Source organism: Lissotriton helveticus, chromosome 1_1, assembly GCF_964261635.1.
Source record: "Lissotriton helveticus chromosome 1_1, aLisHel1.1, whole genome shotgun sequence".
In the NCBI taxonomy this organism is placed as follows: domain Eukaryota; kingdom Metazoa; phylum Chordata; class Amphibia; order Caudata; family Salamandridae; genus Lissotriton; species Lissotriton helveticus.
Window position 1 is genome coordinate 148,293,743 of NC_136057.1, and position 27,399 is coordinate 148,321,141.

At 44.8% G+C, this 27,399-nt stretch overlaps 1 protein-coding gene across 1 annotated transcript in view; it reads left to right on the plus strand.

Moving 5' to 3' along the window:
- LOC144759966 (carnosine synthase 1-like) overlaps positions 1-27,399 on the plus strand; it is a 562,866-nt gene that overhangs the window by 84,617 nt on the left and 450,850 nt on the right. The window contains exons 5-6 of the mRNA XM_078646511.1: positions 5,736-6,208; positions 22,536-22,740. Of these exons, the coding sequence (XP_078502637.1) occupies positions 5,736-6,208; positions 22,536-22,740 (678 nt within the window). The remainder of the gene's footprint in view (positions 1-5,735; positions 6,209-22,535; positions 22,741-27,399) is intronic.

Consider the following 27,399-nt stretch of genomic DNA (forward strand, 5'->3'; position numbering starts at 1 on the left):
TGTGGTATATTGTGCTGTTCATATGCAATTCTGCCTCTGCCTCCCTCCCCTCATCTGTATTCAAAGACTTTTTTCTCCTGCTATCATTTATCTCCCATCCTCCTTGAGCGCGGACCTAATGGCTGTATTATCACTGTACTGCCTTGCTTGTTTGTTTGATGTTTTGTTTCTTTGTGTTTCAAATAATGAAAAAGTAAAAAAAAAAAAATAAGGAAAAGTAGAGGGGCGTGGCCCCAGCGCCGTAGAACAGAAACTGCCCCTGGAGGACATGTACTGGGGGCACTGGACATTACGAGTTACCCAGCTACATAATGGCTTCACTGGGAGTAAGGTTGTTTGGAATCAAACACCATGTCTTATTACATCTGTACTGATGCCAGCATCTGATTTATTAGGACCTGCACTCAGAAGTTAACCCTGTAAACCCACTAGCCTTATAGCATGTTGGCTGACTGGTATCTTCCAGCCTGCCACCACATATGGATATCCGGCCCCCTGGAAGGTAGAGCCTGTGCTCTCAAAGGCCAGGAACAATAACTGCTCGGAAGAAGATGTTCTTAGCTCCTCCAGTAGGATGGCCAGCAATTTAGAATATCAAGGCCAGAGGCTGCAAAGTCTCTATCGCGTTTGACATGCAACCCTCAATCCCCCCCGACCTGGGAAGCACCACTCCCTGTACTGGGGCCTATTTGGCACCGGAGCAGGTGGGAAATTATTTATTCAAGAGGTGTGTTTCACCCTCAGGCTCACTACACCCCTTAGGTGGGCTACCTTAAGTGAACAGCCAGAGAAGGTTTTCAACAACTTGTTTTTGGTTAAATAGGGACTTCTGGGTCAGCATTATGCCCACTCCTCACAGGAAGTGGTCATATAAGTGGTGCTGTTGCCCTAGTGGTAGGTAGCCTATTTGTTACTTGTGTGTACTCCTCTAAACAACCCTAAATTGAGTATTCAGGGGTTCCTCTGACACCAGGTTCACAGATTCGACTTCCTGGGTACTGAAGAGGACAAAAAATAGATGACACAGTGAGAACCAAGGACCTACAAAGAAATGGTGCCAAACCCTGTCTTGCTGCTTGCTCCTTAATAATTTCAAAGACCCAACTCATCCTTCAGCTCTGCATCCTCCCCAAGACTTGGAGGATTGTCCAGCACTTTGACCACCAGTTATTATCTCCCTTGGGGTGGAGGAGCCACCCCCTGCATCTGAAGGCACTGACTGCATCTGTCCGGTTCACAGTGTTGCTGGCCATTGGGCCCACCAAGGGAGCATTACGCCAGAAGGAGGTCTTCATGGCTCTAGGTGTTCAGCCCCATCTCACCTCCGTTTGAAGATACTAGACGCCCCAGGAGCACCATCCCAAAAATACCCTCTGAACCGGGGCACTTGCACAAGCCAAGGCTTGTTTTGTGTCTAGTCGGGACACCACCACCTTGAAAATCTTCCTGCACATTGGAGGAAATCAGGACAGATGAGACCCATGACCAGAGTGCCCCTGCTATTTTGTTTTCCTTCCCTCTGCAGATCTACCTAAAACCGTGAGAGCCACAAAACAAGTGGCAAGCGAGCCGAGACTCTCTGCACCTTAGCTCCACAGCCTGGAACCACAACTTCTGACTAAGTCCCCTTGTCCTAAGGGTCCCCATTACCTGAGCCCTCCTTTGGGTTTCTCCCAACTTGGCCCCAAGTCCCTCCTAGCAGTCCTTGTTTCAAGACCCGTTGACTTCAATGGTTTAGTGCTCGAGGCTACCATCCCGACATCCACCTCCGGACCTAGACACCCCAGGGCATGTAAAGCAAAACTGCTCGTGGAACTTTGGACTCTAACCCCCTAACACCTTCAGTTCCAAACGGCACCTCTGAACTCCAATCACAAGGTCTTGTTTGCTATAAGGGCTTTCTATATCATAGGATAATATTGTAGCGTTAGAGGCTCATGCCTCAAAACTGTTATTTGAGCTATTTTTCTGACCTAAAAAAAAGTATCTCCACTTCTAAAGATCTTGGTGTCTAAATTCTTATAAAAATATGCTTTATTTTTAAATTTTACTCTTCTCGGATAAGCCTGAGCTGCTCAATCACACTACCACAAATAGAGCACTTGGGATCAGTGGCGTAGCTAGGCCTTTTGCTGCCCGTGGCGGTACCAGCCTTTGCGAACCACAGGGACCGTAGGAGCGGGAGAGCCGGTGATCGATTTCTGATTTTGCCTCCCCGCCTGGCCGCAGTTGAGAGCGGGGGTGGGGTGAGGTCCCAACCCAAAACTCATGGGGCCCGGGGTGAACCACCCCCTGCACCCATCTTGCTATGCCACTGCTCGGGATTATTAAAGTAAGCTCTGTAAACCAATAAGGGTCTTCTGGATTTTTTGCATGTTGTGGCTTTACACTGGCACCACTACATAAAAAGCCAGTTTCATACATTCCTGTAGAATAGCCTGCCCCTGATTCCGAGAGGAATACAAGTACTGAACTTAAGTCAGGCCACACCAGCCTGTTGTATCTTCCCAGAATAGCTAAGGGATTGGAAGTTCTGAAACTGGTAGCAGGCATTGCCAAAAGACATTTTCTCATGTTATCTAACCTTCTACCCTCCCTGTCAGATGGAGTACAGCATGGTGTAGAAGGATTCCTAGACCTCCTTTGTGCTGCTTGCGTCAAAACAGAGTCCATCCTAGCGCGGCCTATGAGGCATACAGGAGAGTTGGATTTTTTGTCCAGACAAGAGACAATGATGGCTACAGTTGCTGGCCTTGCCATTTTTCTTAAGCCTTTCATTTAGATATAATCAATTGTACTTTTATGATTGTAAGATTTACAATCGAATAAAGATTTTTGAAGAAGTAGATATAATCAATATTCGAGATAGACTGAACCAACTTCTGAGCTGGTTCATTCAAGTGCATTCTGATGGTTTCATAGGTAGAGGTAGGGTAAAATCTCTTCGATGCTCTCTCAAGCAATGCATTTAATTCTCCGATGTCATCAGGAGGCGAATTTGCTGTGTGCAGAGTAGATGGAGCAGATAATATTGCCGCATATTCATCCTAATCTGATCGAGATTTCCTTACCGTAGAATTATCCCCAGGTGTCATACTGGATCTGGAAATGTTTCCTGAGCAGAGGTCTGCCCAGAGAAGGCATTTTGTTCGGGGTTCGAGGTGTAAATAGATGAGTCGAAAGCTGAGATCTAGGTGAAGTTTGGTGAGTAGATTGCTCTGGGAAGCTATCATTACGCCTAGGTCTTTAACTAACGTTCTGGGTGCTTGAATTACTCCTTTGGGTAATGGAACTCACTTCACAGGACTCATATTTATATTGGTCTTGCAAAGATTGGGATGCAGGTTGCTCAGGAAAAGAGTATTCATCCTAAAGATATTGATCATCGTCCTCCTGATATTTGATGTGAAGTTGGGTGGTACTGTAAGCCAGGCAAAACTGATCTATCCAATCACAGTGAACATTTCGAGACTTTCCTGGGTGAGGTGAGGGTGAGGTGACTTTCCTGGGCGAGGTGAGGGTGTGTTCTGGTACAAGAATGCTCTTTTCAGATATTAATATGACTTTGGGTGGCCTCATCAATGAGTATGTTAATGGTGATGTCAAAAGAGGCTTCATTATTGTTGCTGACTTTAAGACTGATGTAGGGATTGCCGTTGAAGGTGTTCCCATCAGAAGGTTTAGGGACCATCGTCAATCTGCTATTGTCAGTGTGTCTCGCCAAAGATGTTTTCGTCAATGGTGTTGCCAACAAAGGATCTGTCTATGGTCATTTTGATTTGTACTTGGACGAGTCGAGAGAGCGAACCTTCAGAGATGGAGTGGGAGGTTCAGATTGCAAATTTAGAAGGACTGGAAAATTACAGGATGTCTGGGGCAGAACCATGACATCTTGGTGGTGTTACCACTGTGGCCTTATGCTTTTTTCTGTTTGGTTTACCAGAAAATTCCCCTTATGCAGAATGTTTAGGTGAACGTTCTGCAGAATGGTCCCCTTTGTGTGCCTTTTTAAGAGGATTTTGCCATACCTTCTCATTCTTCTCCTGATGATGGTGCCTCCTTGGCTTTGATCTTTAGTTGCCAAACAAGTAATGTACCTTCTCAGTCTTTAGGAGTCTTTGTAGAGAAGGTGCAACAGATCTTAAATTCCTTGGTCTTAGGTCTGAGATGAAGATAGCAAATACAATCTTTGTGGGTATCTTCAGATTGTAGTATTAATTTTATAAAGGAACCACAATAACTTCAATGACCTTTTTAGGAGCATCTGTCATATTCTCTGTCAGACAAAATCATCAAGAGGTGAGGAAGGATGATTTGCTACACGTAGTCATCATATAGACTTATAATTGAAGAAAACACGTGCTTGGAGCAGAAAAACTGAGCAGAGCTCGAGTATACTACATTCACACGATGTGTGGTAAGAAATCTGAAGTACGGTGGCCCTGGAGGGGCGGGGTGCTGGTTCACAACTCCTGATTGGTTGAAATTTGATTAATTTTGAACTACGTACTTTAAAATATCACATTAAGACTTCTGGCTTGACTGCAGGGATGATTCAAGAATGTGACTCTATGAACGAAAAATTGCTGGAGAAATAGATAAAATCTGCTTGGAAGGTGAGGACAGTCAGAGCTAAGGGAAGCACAAGATATACATTGCAGCTGTTATCTGGTAGAACATCTTCATTTGTCTGTAGATTTACACACCTCCACACCATTGTTTATCCCACCATATTCTCAATGGGTTAGCAGAAAGGTATAATGGTAATATCGGAAGTAAGAGACATCAATGATTTACAGGCATCTCTGCAGGGTAACATTTCACAGTCCCCTTTCCTAGCTTTTGCAGAGCTAACCTATAAAAAGCAGAATGCAGTGACAGCGAACAATGTTCTAGCTGTTTAAAAAAGGCAACATGCACTCACTCTGAAGCTGTAACAATCTTTTAATCATCAATCTTTCGTTAATAACTGCCCGTTGGCTCTTCTTTAATCTCTTCTTTTATGCCCTTTGATTTTACCGCCCTTACTCTTCCAGTCTTGTCTTTCCCCTCACCATCTGCCTTTTCTGACTACATCTCTTCCTATACTTTCTAGCCTTTATTCCTCCCTTCTCTGTCCCATCTCCCCACTTCTTGCTACACTCATGCCAGACCATACTCTTTTCTCGCTTGATTTCTTCATTCACTCCTACCCCATCACCCCAAAACATTTTCGCCTCATTATATCACCTTTCCCTCTTCTGTCCCAATATCATATTCTTCTCCTTTTTCCGCCTCTCATAGGGCCAGATTCACAGAATGAACTTAAGACTCAATCCTAAACTTACTACTATTTTGGTATTCACAGAATGCACTTACTACTTTTGGCATTCACAGAATGAACTTACTGCTTTTGGTATTCACAGAAGTTAGGATTTTGTCTTAAGTTTATCTTAAGACAAACTTAAGACAGACTTAAGACAGACTTAAGACAAAATCCTAACTTCTGTGAATACCAAAAGTAGTAAGTTCATTCTGTGAATGCCGAAAGAGGTAAGTGCATTCTGTGAATACAAAAATAGTAGTAAGTTTAGGATTGAGTCTTAAGTTCATTCCATGAATCGGGCCCTCAGTCACCATCTGCCTATCTCTCTCTATTTCTTCGTCCCACCCATCTCCAGTCCATATTTATTTGTCTCCTGACCTTCTCCCAACCCAATCATTGATCCCTTCTCTCCTTCTGTTTCCTTTCCTAGGTAGCATCCTGCTGTGTCTCTCACCCAACTGGCTTTCCAAAATTCCATCAAAGATGAAACCAGGTGAAAACACTCTCCTTCTACAAAAAGCTGTGACATTTGACCTTGGGGGACGCAGTTACTTGGACAACTTTGATCCGCCACGCCGCGTCACCTATTTTTATACCACCTCGTGGTCTTCCCATGAGGAGTGCCTGCCAGGGCTGGTGGCACTGACGTCTGATCTGGAATGTCCTTCAGGTGGCTCTGAATCACTCTCTCAGCTCCTGCACAACAAACTTGTGACACGCCTGCTCCTCGACAATGTCGGCGTTGTGGTGCCACCCACACTGGCCTTTACATACAAACAAGCACATGCAGCAAGCAGCCACGTGTTCACGGTGGAGGTCAGCAAGAAGGAGGGAGAAGAGACCCTGCTTCAGGAGGAGATCCAGAACTTTCTGCAGTCACAAGGCATGCACAGTGTCCAGCAGGTAAGTCGCAAAGTTCACAAAGCTTTGCATTTCTCAAGGTGCCTCTTTTGCTAAATATGTCTCTCTCTCCTTCAGTCTTTTCATCATACTGTCCTTTCCATCCCATTTTTTTTACCCTCACACACGTGAATGTGAAGACTTGTATTTCTATATGTTCTTTATGTAGTTTAAAGTCTAGGTTCCGGACCAACCACAATCCACTGTGTAAATTATTATGCATTTCCTTTTCTCAGTACCTCACTACATCCCTTCCCTAGGATCTGCACTCTTGACTTACTCAAAGATGTTTAGTAAAGCATTCACACATTTATACCCCCGAACGCGCCCATTGTGCTATGTATAGGGTTTATTCTAGATAAATACACCCCACCCCCAAACAATCAACAGACGACACACCCAACATTCCGTTAATGAGCACTTACTTCGAAGGTATATAACACAGAGAATGCACTTTATAAAGGAATTCTTAAAGACATACAGCTGAGCTCTCCACACCAATGATGGAGAGGATGTGGTGTGCTACCATCCTACCTGCAATTAAAGGGAGGACCAAGAACTGGTAGTTTTTTTTACTTGAACATAAACTCTTCCTATAACAATAATACAGAACCACAGTAACTCTGTTTATGACACAGAGCAAACAACACAACTGCAAACTAATACAAAAACATAACAACAATACAAGTTAACAATACAATTAAACAGCACAATGAACACACACTACAACATAATACAAACAGTTCAAAACAACACCAAAAAACACAACACAAAAAACAAAAGATAACAATATATCACAGAATATAGTATACAAGATAATAAATAACATATTATCACAGAATAATGGTTCACTCCTACATCCAACTCACCTCTAGACATCCCAGCACCAGACGTTTACTCCATTAATCAGAAAGATAGATTGATTAACAATGGAGGAGGTTTAACCATAATTCACAAAAGCTTTGGTTCTGTGTAGAATCAGCCTCATTCAAATTTCCCTCTTCCAAACTCCTATTGATCTCTTTCAACCCAAACCACAATATGACCTAGTGTTTCCACATCATATACCGCCCGAGACACAACCCATCTTCTCGGAACATCTTGAATAATTTATCTTAAATATGCTCTCACACTATGCCAATCACATTTATTTAAGCAATTTCATCATTACTTTACTATTTCACTATACTTATTTACCTCTAACACGGTATGGGTTCCAGAGTAGCGTGCTACTCGCCGAAAAAGCACTTTGACACCCCAACCAGGGTAGCAAGAGCTATATAAATGCAAACCTTTTCCCATCTCTATCCCTCCACTATCCTTCTCAATCCAAATAACTGACTAACATATCCACCACTCAAATTACTTTCATATTTTCACTATAATAATTCACTTTTAATCCTTTATGGGTTCCGGAGTAGCGTGCTACTTGCCGGAAAAGTGCCTTGACGCCTCATCAGGTGTAGTAAACACTAAATAAATGCAATTACAATACAATACAATGCCTGGAAAAACTGAAAATGACAATCTTGCCAGGAAACTGTACGTTCGGGATAACTTCACACAGTTAATTAACTTCCTAATGCAAAAGAGAATAACATCTGAGCCTGATCCTTGCACAGCTGCAATTAAACAAATTCAACAAAGTCTTTGACTATCTCATTATCTATCAGACGAATTACCACACCATTTTATTCTCAACATCCACAACACTCCTTCTATTAAAAACTCAACCACATTCCATCAAGGCGTGGAAAAGACACATGAAAAACATTCACCTAAGTATCTTGACAGAAAGGCTGCAAGTAATCACAAAGGAAGCAAAAGTGATTACAAAAACTGATGTACTCACTAACCACTACCAACATCAACAATAAACTAGCTCCACTTACTCTCAAAAATAAGCATTGGCAGTGCCAATAGGTCTCGACAATCCAAGCTGTATTCGGGTTGTCAATGCTATTGTATTTTAGCCATGTGCTATGGAGTGGCTATTTAGCCGTAGTAACTGGAAGGCTTTGCCCTGCCGTCTGAGATGCCTTTAGTAATAGCAGCCATGCTAAATCTCATTTTGTTTGGAGGATAGGCTATGTGGTGCAGAGGCCTGAAGACAGCCCCTGACTTCAGGTTAGTCATTCACTGCTTTCATAGCCCCAGGTGGTGGCAGAGAAGCAGGATTGGAGGCTAGAATATTAGAGACCAGTTTGTCCAGTTTTCAGCTCAGGACGTTGAGCACTGTACACACCAGGTGAACTCAGTAAAGGCAGCAAGTAACAACTGCTGGCTCTGCTGTACAAATAACTGAGGCCCTCGAACACAGGGACAGGAAAGGAAGCTGAGGGACTGCAGAAAGTGACACACCACACAAGAATGTACGGCCTTGGTGACATGCACTGGTAAACTACCCTTTGGAACTTGGAGCAACCCTTGACCCTACCAGGTAGGTCGCTCCCCCTCCGCACAGCACCGCCTGTGTGTCCCTGCCCCATCTGTCGCTGCTGGGGAAGTTCAAGGCCCTTCACCACCCGCAGGCTACCACCTGTGCCTCATCCCTGGTGGCCAGTGGTAGGCCATTGGTAGGTTTGTTCATCCTACGCTTTATTGCTTTTGTTGTATTGCCTGTATTTTCATTGTTGTGTCTGTGACTTCTGTTGTCTGTCTTCCCCCGCTGCCTGTAGGTGGTCCGTGCCACTTTTTCTTCCCTCTGTTCCCATCGCTGTCCCTGTGCTCTCTCCGCCTGGTCTTTCCTTCTGTACCCCTCGCTGCCCCCGTGTCCCTGCCCGGTTTTTCCTTCTGTTCCCCTCGCTGCCCCCGCGTCTCTCTGCCCGATCTGTCTTCTGTTCTTAGCTGCCCCTGTATTTCTGTATTCTGTATTTTGCCTCTGTGCCACCTGTTTTTCCGGTATTTCTGTGCCCTTTTTGCCTTCTGTATCACTCGTTTTTCCCTCGTTTTTGTGCCCCTTTTGCCTTCTGTTCCACTCGTTTTGTGCCTGTCTACCTTCTGCGCCCCTCATTTTTGTGCCTCTTTTGCCTTCTCTTCCACTCACTTTTATGTGCCCTTCTGTTCTCTGTGCCACTCGTTTTTCCCTCGTTTTTTGTGCCATTCTGCCTCCTGTTCCACTCGTTTCTTGTGCCCTTCTGCCCTCTGTTCCACTCATTTTTTTGTGCCCTTCTGCCCATTGTGCCACTCGTTTTTCCCTCGTTTATGTTGCCCTTCTGCCTTCTGTTCCACTCATTTTTTGTGCCCATCTGCCCTCTGTTCCACTAATTTTTTTGTGCCCTTCTGCCCTCGGTGTCACTCGTTTTCCCTCCTTTTTGTGCCCCTTTTGCCTTCTGTTCCACTCGTTTTTTGTGCCCTTCTGCCCTCTGTTCCACTTGTTTATTTGTGCCCTTCTGCCCTCTGTGCCACTCATTTTTCCCTCGTTTCTGTGCCCCTTTTTCCTTCTGTTACCTTTATTGTCTCTCACCGCCCTCGCCGCTGCGTCCCCTGCGATCCTGCCACCCTGACTGCCCACTGCCCATTCGCTGCCCCGCCTCCCAGCTGCTCTTCCCTCCCACCTCCCCATATATGCCGGCTGAAGGCGCGCCTAAGACAAGCCCGTCTGCGCCTCTCCGCACCTGGACCGGGCCCAACACCAGAACGCCTGGCCCCTGCACCTGCCACGACGACCGCCGCCACTACGACACCAGCACTCTGCATGCTCTCAACTCCAGACGGAGCCACACATGCTTCAAGGCCGCCCCAAAACGCACACAGGGCCCCTTCACCTGCCGGAACTGCAGCTACACCAGCCTCAGAGCCGACGAAACACCCGCCAAGAAAGACCCCAACCACCTCCGATGCATACCACTGTTTACTGAACACCCGCTACGCATGCAAGCATGCCATCGAGCTCTGGGACCTGCTCGACACAACAGCCCCGGATGTGGCCTTCCTGACAGAGTCCTGGTATAATACTCCTTCGCAACCAACATCACTCCACTCTCAGAGGCACCCTTGTCTACCAACCCCCCGGACCCCGCCCCCAGTTCAGCGACTCCATCGCCGACTTGATCAGCACGCACGCCCTGACCTCCACCGACTACATCCTCCTCGGAGACCTGAACTTTCCCCTTGAGAACAACATTGACAACAACTCCACAACCCTGATCGATAACCTCGACAACCTCGGACTGAAGCAACTCGCCACAACACCCACCCACTCCGCCGGCCACAAGCTCAACCCCGTCTTCTCCTCAAGCCTGCACATCTCCGTCTCCTGCTTCAACACCCTCTGCATGCTCCGCAAGATCTACAGATGGATCCGATTGGATACAAGAAAGACAGTCACCTAGGCCCTCGTCAGCAGCAGACTTGACTACGGAAACACCCACTATGCGGGAGCTCCAACAAAGCTCATCAAACAACTACAACACATCCAAAATGCCTCATCACGACTGATCCTCGATGTACCACGCCACGGCCACATCACCCCACACCTGAGAAACCTGAACTGGCTCCCCGTCAACAAGACGATATCCTTCAAGCTCTCACCCATGCACAGAATGCAATCCACAAGACCGTCCCAGCCTACCTCAACAGACGGTTCTCCTTCTACATCCCCAACCGCCAGCTACGCTACGCCGACCTCTCACTCGCAACCGTCCCGCCCATCGGAAAAACAACCACCGGTGGGTGATCCTTCTCCCACCTCGCCGCCAAGACATGGAACACCCTCCCACTGAGCCTACGACAGACCTGCTGACCTTCAGGAGGATACTCAAGACCTGGCTGTTCGATCAGTAGAGCCCCACCCAGCACCTTGAGACCCTCGCGGGTATGTGGTGTGCTTTACAAATGATTGATTGATTGATTGATTGACTGCTGTGGTAACAAGCCTGGTCAGATTAAGTCTACCCCGTGAAAATTCAGCGTGCCAACAGAGACCCAATTCACCGAGTTCACAGTGGTCTGGTCACAAAGGAGTTGTGACCTAATGCCAAATACATCAAATTTGGAACTGCAGAACCAGGTTTGAGCCTCTGCTTAACTCAACATCCTGTGATTATTGGCAAATCAGTTAATCAGCCCATGCCTATAAAAATTGATCTGAATTCATGTAATATAATCGGGTGCTCATGTAAAGAGCTATAATGTCATGCCAAAAAAACAAAAAGATAAGACTGGACCGCGTGTTTGCACCAGGAATGTGCACAGTGTGAGTGGACACGAGGACAGTGAGCAGTCCAACTCTAAAGCTTTCATTTCCTCTTCTAAGTACAGCGGCACAGCATGCACTGGGTCAAAACAATGATGGACGGAGGGGACAAGAGGGTGGGGGGGGTAGACCGGTCAAGCAGCAATGGGGGGATGTGCACGGAACATGCACTTAATAAAAACAGCAGCTGACATTTAATCTCAGTCTTTGAATGCTCAGCAAATATGACGATAAGATCATGATTTACAGCCCTGTTTACAACAGCGCTCCGAGCAAGTGAAAACATGAGTGCTCCTGACCAGGGCTCTTAAACAAAGAAAAAAGACATTCCTAAAAGGGTAATTGAATGGGTGCAGTGGATGGATAGTAGGAATTGGTCCAAGCTCTTGGGGAGGGCTAAACACAGGAAGAGGCATGACGCCTGCATGCCATGGACAAATGGGGAGAAAGAATAGGAGAGTGACGATGTAGCCAGCAAATGAAATGCCTATGTGTGAGCTAAAGCCCACAAAGTATATACAACATGTCTTTTTCGAGATAGAACCAAGATCTAAAAAGAACTGAAAGACTGCTTAAACCCTGGGAAAACAATGAGCTAAATGTCAGTAGTAGAGAAAGCAGGAAGATAATATACATTTGAACATCAGAAACTTGCCTATGCCCAAAGCCCTTTTACAAACCATTAAATTAAGCACTAAATTAAGCACTAACCAAATTAACCAATGATTTTATGTCAAAAGACAAAACTGAGGAGATTTTCTCTTAAGTCTGTCTTAAGTCTGTCTTAAGTTTGTCTTAAGACAAACTTAAGACAAAATCCTAACTTCTGTGAATACCAAAAGTAGTAAGTTCATTCTGTGAATGCCAAAAGTAGTAAGTGCATTCTGTGAATACCAAAATAGTAGTAAGTTTAGGATTGAGTCTTAAGTTCATTCTGTGAATCGGGCCCAGAGAGTGGTGTTGTTCTGAATAAATAAGGGATAAGCCAACAGGTTAATGTACAAGTTTTACCGACTATGAGTTGGTGCAGAGAGGAGTTACTCATTGGCACATAGAGTAGATTATGCTGATCGAGGGCACTATTGGTAGCAACAAGACCAAGACCAGACATTGACCGGTTTACCACCCTGAATCCAGAGAGAGACAAATACCTGAAGTCTCAATCACTGCAACAGAAGAACAGTAGGACAAACAAAATATATATCTACAATAACTCGAGAAGGAAACCAGAAGGGCAAATAACACCAAAGGTGAAGGAACCCCTGTTAGAAATATTGCTGGTGAACTCAATGTTTGGGTATGTAATGTAAGCAGCCTAAAAAACTGTCCTCATCAGATGATCAATGAACAGCTGCTATCTTCCTGAAATTTAACCAACCAAGATAAAACTCATACATTCACACAGTGCTCACTCATAAATATAAAGATGCCTGAATGAACTAGACTCCTTAGGTATATCAATCACTCTTCAGTATCCAGATCTCTTGGGTTCTCACTTGACAGATCTCTAAACTTCACCAGTCACCTAGAAAATCTAACAATCTAACAAAAGTAGCAATGCACCAACCGCACCTTCGTAAAAAAGGATAATTCCATTCCACCAGAAGACTTCAGACCCACAGTAGAAGCACTGGTTATGGTATTTGTAAAGTGCACACAAACAAATATTGGTTTCATGGTGCCCCACATCAATAAACTAACTGTTAATCAGATTAATGATTAATGAGTTACAAGATTGTGTTATTGAGACGATCAGTAGGTAATAAAAAGATGCAATTACATTTCTGAAAAGAAGTAATGAGGATAGTTTCCAAAGGGTAAACAGAAAAAAATATCCCCAAAAGTTGTGGTCCGAACTTTAGAGATCTGCAATTTAAAAAGTGTTTGAGATCATAAGCATGGTAACATATACAAGGAGAATTATTTAGCCATAAAGTCAGTGCACTTAGAATAGATAGCTCTTTGAGCAATGGACATGGGTTGTGAGCCAAAGAAGATTATTTCAGTCATGCATGACTGATTATTTTTGTATTCCTCAAAGTAAATGCAGATGTTGAAACAATCGTTTTTTAGGGGTTGCTAACAGGATGGAATTGCTGTGGTCCAGAGTCCTACAACAAAAGGGTTAAAAGAGACATAAAGGGGTAGGGTAGGTAAATTAGGTGCCAATTCACAGAGGATAAAAAAGATTTTATGCGGTCTCTGCTATGGTACAAATTCAGGGCCCGGGGTGGGGGAGGCGGGGGGGAGAGTGGGGTGGCTGAACTCACAGATGATTTTTGGGCCGAGGGTCCATGGACCCCTCCTCAAGCCTCTAAGGGGCCCGGGTCTCCATCCCCCCGGGGTCAATATTTGAATGAAAGGGATGGGGGCTACAATGCTGCCCTCCTCCCAGAGTCTCTAAGAGGTGCTGGTACTATGAGGGGTGTGCAGCCCCCCCCCCACTCCAAGCCTTACAAGACCCCAGAGACCCCATGCCCGGGGGCTGGCTCTATTACTGTGTCCCAGGGAGTCCAACGCAGGCAGAGTAGTTTCCCTGCCCGCACTGATGCCGGCAGGGAAGCATATCTTTGATCCCATCTCGAGAGAGGATTTTGAAATCTCCCGCCAAGTAGGAGCAAAAATATTTTCCCTGCCTGCAGTAGTGGGGGCGGGGTAGGCATTTCTATCTCAAAGCCAGCGGGAGATTTAACAATGCTCCCATTAGATGGGAGCAGACTTTGGTTTCCAAAAGGAAACAGAAGAGATTTCGCTCCTGTCTGGAGGAAGCAAGTATAAATAGCTGCTTCCCCCAGGCCAGAGCAATGCCAGCTCCCTCACTATGCGGGAAGCTGGCTAGGGAGATGGTAGCCCTGCCAGTTCCCCCACGCATCCCCCAACTTTAGGTTTTTGGGTGCACTGGGTGAGCACCAGGACACCCAACTTTTGCTCTGTGGATGGGGCCTAGGGGCCCAAAAAAGGGTCGGGAGGAAGGCCGCACACCACCGCCGGTGGAATTTGGACCCAGGGGATGGGGTCCCCGGGGCCTACTAAAGCTCAGGGAGGGGGGCCATGCAGTCCTTGGGAGATGGGGTTCCAGGGGTCTAATAAGGCTTATGGAGGCGGACATATGGCCCCTCCATCTTTAAATATGGAATTTGGCCATTGGGATGGGTTCCACAGGCCCTAATAAGGCTAGGGAGGGGGCACATGTGACCACCTCCCTTTATAATGACATGAGGTCCCGGGGAATGGAGTCCCCGCGTTCTAATAATGCCATGTGGCCCCCGGAAATGGTGTTCCCAGGGGCTTTTTAAGGCTTGGGGAGGGGAACCCGTAGCCCCCCTCCACTTTTATCATAAATTCAGGTCCCGGGGATGGAGTCCTTGGGGCCTAATAAAGCTCAGTGAGAGGGGCCATGCAGACCCATCCTTTTTATAAATAAATGTGGCCCTGTGGGATGGGGTCCCTGGGGCCTAATAAGCTGTGGGGGGCACGCAAAACCCCTCCTCTTCATATTGACATGCAACTCAGGGCTATGAGATTTCTAGGGCCTAATATATGGCTCGGGGAAGGGAGCTGTGCTGTCTCTCTCCCTATTTTATTGTCAATTGGCCATGGGGAGTCTTTTTAAGGCTCGGCGGTGGCGTGGCTCCCCAGCCCTTTTATTATACATTTCGGCCCCAGAGATAATGTCCCCAGGGTTTTGTTTAGGCTTAAGGATGGGGGTGCCTCCCTGGTCTTTTATTTCATATTTAGGCCCGGGTGATGGTGTGCTCGGAGCCTAAATAGGCTCCAGGAGGGGGCCCGTGCGCTCACTCTTTTCTTTTACTACTGTGGCCCCAGAGCCTCTTAGAGGCTTGAGGAGGAGACACACCCTCAACCCAATATAAACACCTATTGAAGCCCTTCGGGCCTGACTGACCCAGAGGTAGGTGGGAAGGAGGAAGGGGCGGTTATGAAAATAAGTGTTTTTTTTATAATTTTGATTCTGATTCGTAGATTCTCTACAAATTTGTGGCAAATATTTTGGCCACAGGCGGGGTGTCCAGGGCCTTCAAAGGCTCAAGGATGGGGAACACAGGCAACCCAGGACTGGTTTCACCCTTATTATAGGCTCATCAGCCAGGTATAGCCTAATTTCAGTGGGACAGTGAGCACAGGTTCTACATCTGGCATACCCGACCTACTTACGATGATATACTAAACTACCCATAACAAGGGTGAAACGGTCTCGGGTTGCTTCCATTCCGCTCCAGGGTGGAACCTGGCTTGGCAGTTTAGGTTCAACTGTTCCCATTGGAGAAGGGTCAAAACTGATTTGCATATAACTTTGGCCAAAGTAAGGTGGCATTTTGTGCAAAAGTAACAATGGACTAGGATGCAGACCTGAGAAGTTACCAATGGCTGAGATTAATTCAAGCTCTCCGTCCATCACTTTTTGTATACATTATTAAAACTACCCAGAGTATTGTTAATTACATTGAGCGAGAATTGCCTTTCGTTCTCATACATGTCATTGATCCCATTGAACATTGTTTTAAATACGAAGCTGAGATATTTATTTGAAGAATCATTGCATAATTTTACAACGCATGCCATTACAACCCATTTTTAAAAACTACCATTACAATGCATACCATTACAACGCACACCAATACAACACATTATACTTTTAGGGCAACAGTAGGGTAAGTGTTGGATAGTGTAGGGGTAAAAATTACTATTCCCACTCCAGTGAGTTCAACAGTAGAGTAAGCGTTGGATAGTGACTGCCTTCCTTCCGTATGGTCTGCTGCCAGGGGAAAACATCATAATATAAAGCTTGATAAATGATCACTGCTGCGTTTAGAGTAGGAACATTATGTGGAAAAAGACAACGTCTTCTCTATCAAATCATGTAATCTTGGTCCCCAACAAGTGGGCAGAGCCAAAGCTCTTCTCCGAGTGATTCTCACATATTTGTCTGGTGACAGCTGTGCTGTCAAGTCAGATCATGAAATACACAAGATGGATGGGGCCCTGGATAAATAATTGAGTATGAGAGGGGTAAGAACAGACACGGAAGCAGCAGATAACCTGGCTAAGTGGGCTGATATGACAAATTCATTAGCTGAGCCCTTGGATGATGATCAGCCTTAGACAAACAATAGAATGAGGTTTATCGCGAGAGTCATCATAGGAGGAAAAGGCTCATTTATAATCCAAGATTTGGGTGCAAAGGTGGGAACAGCAATTAGAGGTGTGGTATGTGTGGGAAACTGAGAGGACTACGACATGGACATTCTCAGATGAAAGATATAGTGTTTGTAAGGGGATGATTTAGAATCCGTATTTAGAAAACAGTTTCTAATAGAGATCCACCACAATTAAGAAATTGTGCAAAATCTGGTTGAAGATTTTTTCTATTTTTATAAATCTATAACATATTTTAAATATGTTAGTATTCCAACACATAACTGTAGGCAGCAAATGACACAGAGTCCATTGTTCGGCCAACAGCTACTTTACACTTGTAGATCAAAATAGTAACCAAACATGGAGAAAAGGCATTATCAACGATCAATAGTCCTCGGCCCATCTTCCAGTCTTTTGGGCTGTATTAGGTTATATGGAGGTAACTGAATTGGATCATTTGGAGATTTGAGTGGATTTCTACTATCCTAAGCGCAAGTTTAGCATCCCAGCACTCATCCTCATCTCCTTCACATACATCTTGTTCCCAGGCAGCATGTCTCCCAGCTAGAGGATCTAGAAGTCATCCACAAACGGTGCCGTCCTGTGTCTGCCACAGGACACCACCTTTTGGGGATGACTTTGTGTAGAAATTAAGAGCTCATTGTTTCGACTACACAATAGGACAAATGTCCCCAGTCTTCTCCGTTTATTCGTACCGGATAGGTTTAATTGTATACTGGTCTCTACAACCAGGTCTTTACACTTATTTCTCCTGACTACACAGACTTCAAATCTATTTAGTGACAAACAAATTCATCTTTGAAAAATCATTGGTGAAATAACTGTTCAAGTTTGGGGCTAGCAACTGACCTAGCAGACATTTTTACTCTTTGGAGAAGATATCGAGAAGGTAATATGGACTGAAGTGTGTCAGAAATCATTTGAGGAACTGACAAAGGCACTATGCACTGCACTGGTACCGAATGCAACTTACTACAGTCACCCTTCATTGTATAAATGGATGACTTGGACAAAGGAGTTGGAGCAGTGTCATCTCAACTGGATGACAAAAGTAGAGAGTGCCCAGTAGCCTTTATTAGAAGGAGATAACTACCTAGAGGGCAGAACTAGGCAACTACTGAGGAGTGGTTTGCCACAGTATGGATTTTGCTTAAGTTCCACCCAAATTTTTTGGGCACTAAATTTGTGGTGTGAACAGATAATGAGCCACTGAAATGGTTGCTGGCCAGCCTCATGTATCCTGGCCAACATCTGCTCGAGGTGCCTCAAGTGGTCTTTCCATAAATTGCTGAACACCGCAACATCATCCAGGTAGGCCACACAGACCTCTTCCAACCCTGCAAAAACATGGTTCACAAGGCACTGAAAAGTGGCAGGGGCATTATTCAACCCAAAGGACATTACCTTAAATTGATACAACCCCTCTGCCATGGAACATGCTGTCATCTCCTTGGTGTTCAGTGCCAAAGGTATCTGCCAATATCCACTTTTCAAATCCAAAGTGCTCAAGTACTATGCAGCACCTAACTGATTCACAAGCTCCTCCACTTTTAGGATTGGATGGGCATTGCTTTTGGTTACCTCATTGAGGGCTGAGTAATCCACACAGAACTGCAACTAAGTAGACCTTTCATTTGGTACTAGAACCGCAGGACTAGGCCAAGCACTAAGATCTCTCAATGACCCCTAAGTACCATATACCTAGATAAAAGCGGATGCTCAGCTCCTGCCATCTTATCACCTGAGCAAAGACCAGGTCCACTGCATAGAGAGAAAGGTGCACAGTGACCTAGTTTCAACGATATTCAAAGTTGAGCTATGCAAGTCATTAATTCCTCCCAGTGTTAGTAGCTCCCAACTAAGCCAATCAAGGGAATCTTAATATCATCAGCAACACTGCAGACATACATGTAAATACATCTCTGGGTGTGCTGTAAGTGAAATACAACCCTTGTGCTGGAATTAGCAGCATGTAGAGAAGAGCAAAATGTGACCTCATTTTTGATGCGGTTGTAATGTTTGAGGTATTTTGTTTCTGTAATAATTTAGAATGCATTTGTGCTTCATATTATGACTTAGAACCCCCAGCCTCTTTAGTGCTTAGTGGACTTTACATCGCATGCTGTGTAAGGACTTATACTAAATTAACTTAGCCAAATATCGGTGAACAAATCAGATATATACTTTTTATGGGTCAGAGCAGTGGCACTAAGCCTGTTTGGCAGGACTCAGGGACCCTTCAGAGTCGACAAGCCCTGAAGCATCAGTCCACAACCTTCGGGGTTATCATGCAAAAAGAGGCATTTCCGTACATGGCCCCCTCCAAATAAAATGTATAAAGCAACAAACTTAAACCCTGGCCGTTCTCATAATGCAAGTGGAAGAACCTGGAAATGCCATCTGCATTGGCAGGGTCAGTACCAGGTATGTGCTCCAATGTAAAGTCCATGCCCCGTGCCTAAAAGACCCCCTCAACAGTTTGGAGTTCTCTGCATGAGCTACCTCAGAGGTCTGTGGTTAGTCTCAAACATGTAGGGTCTTACAACTTCTTCAGGGACGAAACCACAGCAAAGGCTTACCTCTCAATGGCACTCCAACACTGCTCTCTGGGGATAAGTCACCTACTAGTTTTGGTGACTGCAGTTAGGTTTCTGTAGTCAGACCAGAATCTCATGTCAGGCTTCCCACCTTTTGGACTTGGTGTGGAACCAGTACCACTGGGCTGGCCCATGGGCTAGTAGAGGGCTCAAGAAACCCCAAACTCCAGCATCTTGGCAACCTCAAACTTAATGCTAGCTTTGACCTGGTCTGCCAAGCTATTACTTTGACTTTTGACAGGCAAGCTGCCACCTGTGTCCACATAAGGGACACATCAAGTTGTCTCACCTGGGGTCAAGGAGAACAGCCCAGCAAACTGTTTTAACAAGCTGTAACAGTCTCTGCGTTGTTGTCCTGTCAAAGTTGAGGAAAGGGCTTCTCTATCCACTGAGACATCTTTGGCATTGCTTGACAGCTGGTCAGGAAGAGGTTCACTTTCCTCCTGTTCCCCTCCATATGTCAGCATGGCCAGGTCTGATCTGTCATGGTAGTTAAAAACACAAGTCCAAACACCCGGCCTATAGGGCTCAGTAGGCCTGCCTTAAGGGTCACTTATAAATATTCAAAAGGAAGTTTTGCCTTGCCTTACTTTAAATGCAAAGTTGAGTAAGCAGTTGTAAAGCGCCCTATCAGCCATCTGTGGCTATCTGGGAGTCATACCGTGCTTTGTCTCACTCGTGGCGGCATAATATGTGCTGCTGCAGTCCTCTAAATACACCACAGGGTTTGGGCTCCCAACAGTAAGGCCAAGCCTCTGAACAATATCCAACTAAACAATCGCCACTACTGTCATCTTGTTCATGCCTTGATTTGTGCAAACAAGTTAAGCTTCCGCCAACTAGTCTACCAAACTACTAGTTCTGTTCGAATAAATCAACGTTTTGTATTAATTTTCTTTTCAAAGTAGAAACATAAATGTAATTCTTTCTTTTACATCTTTACATCCTAATTACACAATAAAAAACATTCAATAATACAAAAATGACCCATCATACATTCATTATCTCATTCCAACTTCACAAACCATTCACAACAACTCATCCACTCACGGTGCAACACAACAATATATACAATACAATTCTTTTCTGTACTTCAATTTTTTTACATAGCCATAGACAACAAATTGTGAATGATTTGAATTATTTACAAAAGATAAGCCACAGTTCATCGCACTCTTATGGCGATCTTAACATGGTCTACGCGTTTCGAACTCATTATGCTTTTAGAGTTCTCATCCGGACCAAAGGCTGTGAAGGAAAAAAATACAGAAGCTGTTTTAGCCTAAAGCTTAAATCTGATCGTTCCTCTTTTCAGCACCTCCTCATCACTCTCTTACCTTTTCAACATGGAGCCTCTTCAACCGGCGCAGGACACTGTATCAACAACAGTAATATTAGGAATCGTCTCATAATCCAGAACCAGCTAACTAGCTGCCTTATGCAATATATAAACCACAAACCAGTTCTGCAGGCACACTTTTACTTACATTAATAATTCTGTTTGCCCAAAAATTACGAGTCCCTCAGTGGTGACATCATCAACTACACATCCCAGGATCCTTTTAATCTAGGAAGACGCCGCAAGTGTAATTCGGTATTGCCGGTACTTTGAAACCTTGAGCGGAAATCCAGACTTGTGGCCATCTGGGGACAGCTTTGAGGTAAGCTTCCCAGCCCCGCAGCTTAATACTGCCCAACGCTCCGATTATTGCACGCTATTACAAGCAGACGCCCGCTCTCTCTTTTCTGTTTAGATTCATTCGACAAAAGCGCCCGCCCAAGTTGCAAACCAAAAGCGACCGCGGAAAAAGTAAGCCAGCTCCCACACGTTGTATCGTTTAAAGATAAGGCTAGATTTATGATAATTAAGCTTACATGTGGGCTCAATCATGTTTTAGGTCCCCCTCAATTTTCCTGATGGCCATTGATCCCCAATAAGACGGGCAAACAGAACTATTAATGTAAGTAAAAGTGTGCCTGCGGAACTGGTTTGTGGTTTATATTTTGCATAAGGCCGCTATTTAGCTGGTTCTGGATTATGAGACGATTCCTAATATTACTGTTTTTGATACAGTGTCCTGCGCCGGTTGAAGAGGCTCCATGTTGAAAAGGTAAGAGAGTGATGAGGAGGTGCTGAAAAGAGGAACGGTCAGATTTAAGCTTTAGGCTAAAACAGCTTCTGTTTTTTTTCCTTCACAGCCTTTGGTCCGGATGAGAACTCTAAAAGCATAATGAGTTTGAAACGCGTAGACCATGTTAAGATCGCCATAAGAGTGCGATGAACTGTAGCTTATTTTTTGTAAATAATTAGGATGTAAAGATGTAAAAGAAAGAATTACATTTATGTTTCGACTTTGAAAAGAAAATGAATAAAAAAACTTTGATTTATTCGGACAGAACTAGTAGTCTGGTAGACTTGTTGGAGGAAGCTTAACTTGTTTGCACAAAGTATGCTTTCTGAATCTAACTCCAATCCAAGTCTGAGAAGAATAGAGAGGGATAAAAGCTGATTCTCAGCTCCTGCCATCTCATCACCTGAGCAAATACAAGGTCCGTTCCATGTAGAGAAAAGTGCAGTGACCTAGTTTCAAAATTTTAAACAGTTGAGCTTTATAAGTCATTCATTTCTCAAGGTGTTAGGCGCTCCCAACGTAAATAATCAAGGGAATTTCAATATAATAGCAACATTGTAGACATACATGTAAATACATGTATGGATGTGCTGTAGGTGAAAAACAAGACTTGTGCTGGAGTGAGCAGCATGTCGGGAAGAGCAAAATGTGGCCTATTTATTGATGCAGTTGTAATGTTTAAGGTATTTTGTTTCTGTAATAATTTACAGTGCATTTGTGCTCCATATTGTAGCTTTAAAGCCTGCCATAGCAGGCTCTACTGACCATTAAAGGCTCGGTCCAGCGTTAAAGGCCTGAGCTGAAGGTGAGGGCCTTTAACAACGAAGCAGGATTTTAATGGGTGGTAGAGTCCACTCCGACGGGCTCTAAGGCTATTACAAAATTCTGCCCCTAGAAGGCAGAATGTACTTATTTGCAAAGCAAAGGCCTCACCGAGCCCGATGGGGTTGAAATTTCTTCGGGCTCCATGAGGCCTTTTCGTCACAGCTGTTGGTGTGACCAAACATTGGAATGTTGATGCTCCGGGATTCTACCGACTATTAAAGGCTTCAGCTCTCCATTGTTTTCAATGGAGCACTCAACATTCCAATGCTCTAATAGGACTTAGAACCCTTAGCCTCTTTTAGTGCTTGGAGGCCTTTACATCACATGTTGTGTAAGCTCCACAAACATGTCAAAGCCCTCCAACGATTGTTTGCTGAAGCTCATGTGTGTCTTCTCTCCAGGTGGCAGTGGAGTCCACAGGCCCACGATGGAGCGAGAGATGTACCGCAACCTATCACCCCAGCTGTGACTTCCCTGGCGTCCTCCTAGCAGTCAAGTCCCTGCTGCAGAAGCTGGAGCAAGGAGAGAGTATCCTGTTAGAGGCAGTCTGTTCACCCCTTCCAGTAGTGCGGGCACCCGCTATGGAGACCCCCGCTGCCTTCCAGAGTAAGAGCAATGCAGCACTTGTGGGCAGTGGGATTAGGGACCCCAATATTTAAGTATCTACCATCCATGAAATTGTGTGACACAAGCATTTTTCAAATGTATTATATGTCTTTAACTGTAAGTAATGTCTCGGTATGACTTCTTTTTAATTGTCAATATTGCATTATTATGTAGCAAAAACTGGTTTTAGTGTCGCAAAGTACTCTATAGCTAAGAGTAAGTAAAGTAAAGAAAACATGAATTAAACTCAGTCATCAGCAACCCATTGGCATGCTTCTGCAGTGTGCCACCCCCTGCACTACACCGTGATGTAAGGTGGCTGCCCACACCCAAAGGTCGTGCACTGTCAGAGGGAGTGACTGTGCATAACTGTTAGTTCAGTCCGGAAAATACACTAGGCTGGCGTGTGTCTGTAATACCTGCACCCTAAGCAGCAGTGGGTCCTTGCTCCACCCACACTACACTGGCAACGAGGCAGCTAGCCACCCGGCTGGCCCCTTCAATCACTGACAACCCATGTAGGGAGACCAGTAGCTGCGATGCAGGTCCAACACACCCTGAAAGTAATCAGCTCGGAAAAACTAAAGTGTGGAGTAAAATCGTGCAGGGGGCAGCATCCTGGCAGTAACCAAGGAGCCCACCCAATGGCTGCTGCAGAGTTCTCAGTTCTCCATCTCACACTGGCAGGTGCCTCAAGAGTCACATATCTGATAAGTAACAGTCATTGAGCCCAACAGCACTGTCCCGTGGGGCACCAGGACACAGAACCCTGAGAAACAAGGACATGGCGAAAGGCAAGCCCCCAGTACATGCTGACCATTGCCAACATGCGTCCCACATGTGCAGGCTACCCATTGCAGAACAGAGGCAGAAGAAGCAGTCCACATGAGAAAGACAGCAGCTACAACCAGGGGGGAGAAAAGGATAGTGCATCACAGACTGTATTCCGGGGCTGGACAACATAGCACAGGCCAATTAGTGCCCATCTGCAAGCCCACAAATAAGCGGGAGAATACCACCAATCAGATCAGAGATTCAAAGAGGAGCCACTTAACCGGAATCACTGCCTCTGTGGGTCAATCTCCAAAAAGCAAATGTCACTGACTCCATCCACTAAACATCATATGTGACAGTGATTATATTGAATGGGAAGCCACAGGAGACAACTTGATGTTGTGGGCAGACAGGAAGAGCTGTCCCTAAGGCATACCAGACAGGTGGAAAAGAACCCCAGATGAGCCCTAATGCTAGAAAGATCACATGAACTGTCTAATGTAAGAGCTAAATGCACTGATTATGTGTTAGCAAAGTCAATAAAGGAAGAACCAGATGTGGACCCTTCCATTATGCCTGAGATGATTGAAGCCACTGGAAGAGGGGGTAATGTAAGAAGCAGCACATGTCCATGCCACACCTGCAGACCCACACCTAGTGGCCTGTGTCATGCACAAGGCAAGGTGTGCTCAAGCTGTAGAAAGGCAAACCACTATGGAAGAGTATGCCAAGGACAAAGCCTGAGAAACAGGATACCCAAAGAAAAAACACTCCATGCTGTCTCACAGGAGCCAGGAGCGACACAAAGGTGATCGACCCGGCCAATCACAAGCGAATATGGATAAGATAAAGAGAGCCTCCTCAGTTCCGTCACAAATCATTCTCAGGGGGAAGCCACCAAGATCCAAATGCAAAGTACATGAAGTTGATGTGCACACCCTCATAGTTACCGAAGCTTCTGTAAATGCCCAAATTATCCATCACCAAAACCCACTGATCATCTGGGCAATAGCGGAAACACTTAATCTATGCCTTTGCTCCCGAGATGCATCCAGGCAGCATCAAAGACCTACTGAAAGATTTTCAACATGTGTTACAGGGTGTTAGATGCCACAAAGCCAAAACCGATATGACTGCACATTGACTGCTTGAGCTGCCACAGCTCTGAGATATAGAAGTGTCCTCTTTCACCTCCGACTGTAGGTAGAGCAAGACCTACAAAAGCTAGAGGAAACCAATATAATCAAAAAAGTGTCTGCCTGATTACCCATAAAACCCAAACAACCCAGTGCCAAGCGCATTTGTATTGATATGACACTGTCCAGGAAATAAAAATTTAAAAATGCCACTGCACTGTTACTGTAGACAGTATACTCAGCAATTTTAAATTCAGGCTATCACTAACTGCAACTAAATGAGGCTAGACATTACATAATAAAAAAAAAGCAAAAAACACACAAACGATGGATAGAATGTGGAACAAATCAAACATTCTCCTCCAGTCACAGATCTGGGTTTAATTCATTGTGTTTTGCTCACCACACCACCCTAATTTGGACCTAGCCATATGCAAATCAGCCTTGACCCTGCTTCTCATGGAAACAGTCCAGCCCGACTTGCAAGGCCAGGTCCTCCCTGGACCAGAAACAAGCATTCTGGGAAGAGTTTCAGGGTATCACCCCTCTTCAGCCATGTCTGGGCATACCGGGTACACTTAGGGTGACAAAGCATACAAAATGACAACCTCCACTCATGTGTCTTGCAAAGGTACATGTCCTGATTTTTATTACCTCTTCGGCAACAGGGATCTTCCAATTTACCATCAACAAGGCAATGCCTGGTCTAGAGGAAGTCCTAAATATCGTCAATCACATTTCATCCATGCCAAATCAATTACAGAGCACCACATGGAGCATCTTACAGAGGATATTGGAGTGTGGTCTCAAACTGCAACATCCTAATGTGCCTTCCGTACAATCAAAATCAGCTTTTATGGCTCTATCTTTTCACAACAGGGGGTGAGCGTAGATCCCCAGAATGTTATTAACATTAAAGATGTCAAGGGACCTCACAATACACCAGAAGTGGAAAGTTCCTTAGCGATGGTCACCTAGTGTGAGTGATTCTTCCCAACACGAGCCCCTCGTAATGGACTGAAGAACACTAGAAAGACTTCTCTGAAGTCAAGAATGCACTACTTTGTTACATAATCCCAAAATATTTCATTCTGAAGCTGAAGACCGACCTAGACCGACCTAGTTACTAGTACAACTCCAGTGAGGCTAGGAGTAGTATTGCTGCAAGAAAAGCAGGTAGCCACATTGCCCGGTAGCATTTGCAAGTGGCATGATCTCAAGCACAGAGACTCAATACACCCAGATCAAGAAAGAAGCACCTGCCACAAAATGTAGCTCCACACATTTCCACCTTTACTTGCATGGACATGAATTCAGAATATCCACTGACCACAAGTCACTTATATACCTGTTTGAAGAAACACCCCACCACTATCCACCAAGCATTGGGAAATGGATTCTGTAGAGGTATCCATTTAGCTTAACACATACACCCCAACTGTAAGAGCCAACCTAACTTTCTCCTTCTTAACTCCAGAAAATGTCAGCTGCTGCCACCGGATGATGCTGAGAAACTTATCAGCTTGGTGGCCCACTTAACATGCCCAAGAGCACTTTTCCTGTAAGTTCTCGAAAAGTTCACTTCAGAAGACACTTGCCTCCAATTGGTACTACAAATTTAAAAATTCCAAAAATAAAACAAAAACCTTGAAAGTCAATGCCCCTTCCTGAATCTGTGCAGAATAAGGGATTAAATCAGCTCTATAAAGCATGGTAGTAGGACAATCCAAAATCATAGTCCCATTGTTTTTCAGAGGCCACGTGATTCAACTTGCATACCAATGCTACCAAGGGATCATCAAGCCCAAAGCCGGACTTCAAAAGAAATTGTGGTAGCCAGGCATGAACAACCAGGTGGAAGAAACCTTTGCCATCTGACTTTTGTGTCATGCAACTGATAGCCCAAAGCCTGCGCAACCTCTGATACACGCTCATTGTGGACTTTTGTCTTTGGGAAGTAATTGTTGTTGATCAATGATATGTTTATAGAATACCAATCGAAATCCTAAATCCTACATCCTTTGACCACGTCCAAATAGAGCTATTGAAAATTTCTCAACATACTGCATCCGGAGTCAGTGATGGTGAGCAATGGATATCCCTTTCAAGGATCTGACTTCAAGGGATACATGAATGAACTAGACTTCGCCCGACAAAATATTACCCCACAATTTCCACAAGTGAAGGGCAATCAGAGAGTTTTATGAGCACATTGAATAAGACGCTCAGGTTAGGAGCAGAACAGAACTATAGCTAGGCGTACGAAGATTAGGAATATCGATTTCCTAATTGCGATATATTTGTGAACTGTGATTACAATTTTGCTCTTTCTAATGTATTAAACTTATTGAATTTCATTTAGCCATTCTTGTGAGCCACAAACCGACCTATCTCATGAATACTAATGAGGTAGGTCACAATTTGTGACCCTCTAGGATTCGCTGCTGTCACAGGGATGGTTGCCTGCTAGCAGGGGTGGCTGGTGACATTTTAAACTGGTGAGGCATAAGCAGAACGAATCAACGTAAGCGAGCAAGCGCAGCGAGCGAGACCTATGGCAATAAGGGAGGTTCGGGTGGTTTTCCCCCGTGAAGACTTTTTTTTTTAATTGGCATCTTTTCGGTGCGATTTTTAGAACTATTTCTGTGATAAATGGACTAAAAATACAGTTCTAGGCATTCATAGAAGAAAACTCATACATTATTTCAGAGAATCTCTGGGTTGCCAAGCAAGTCTGACTTCTGAAGAG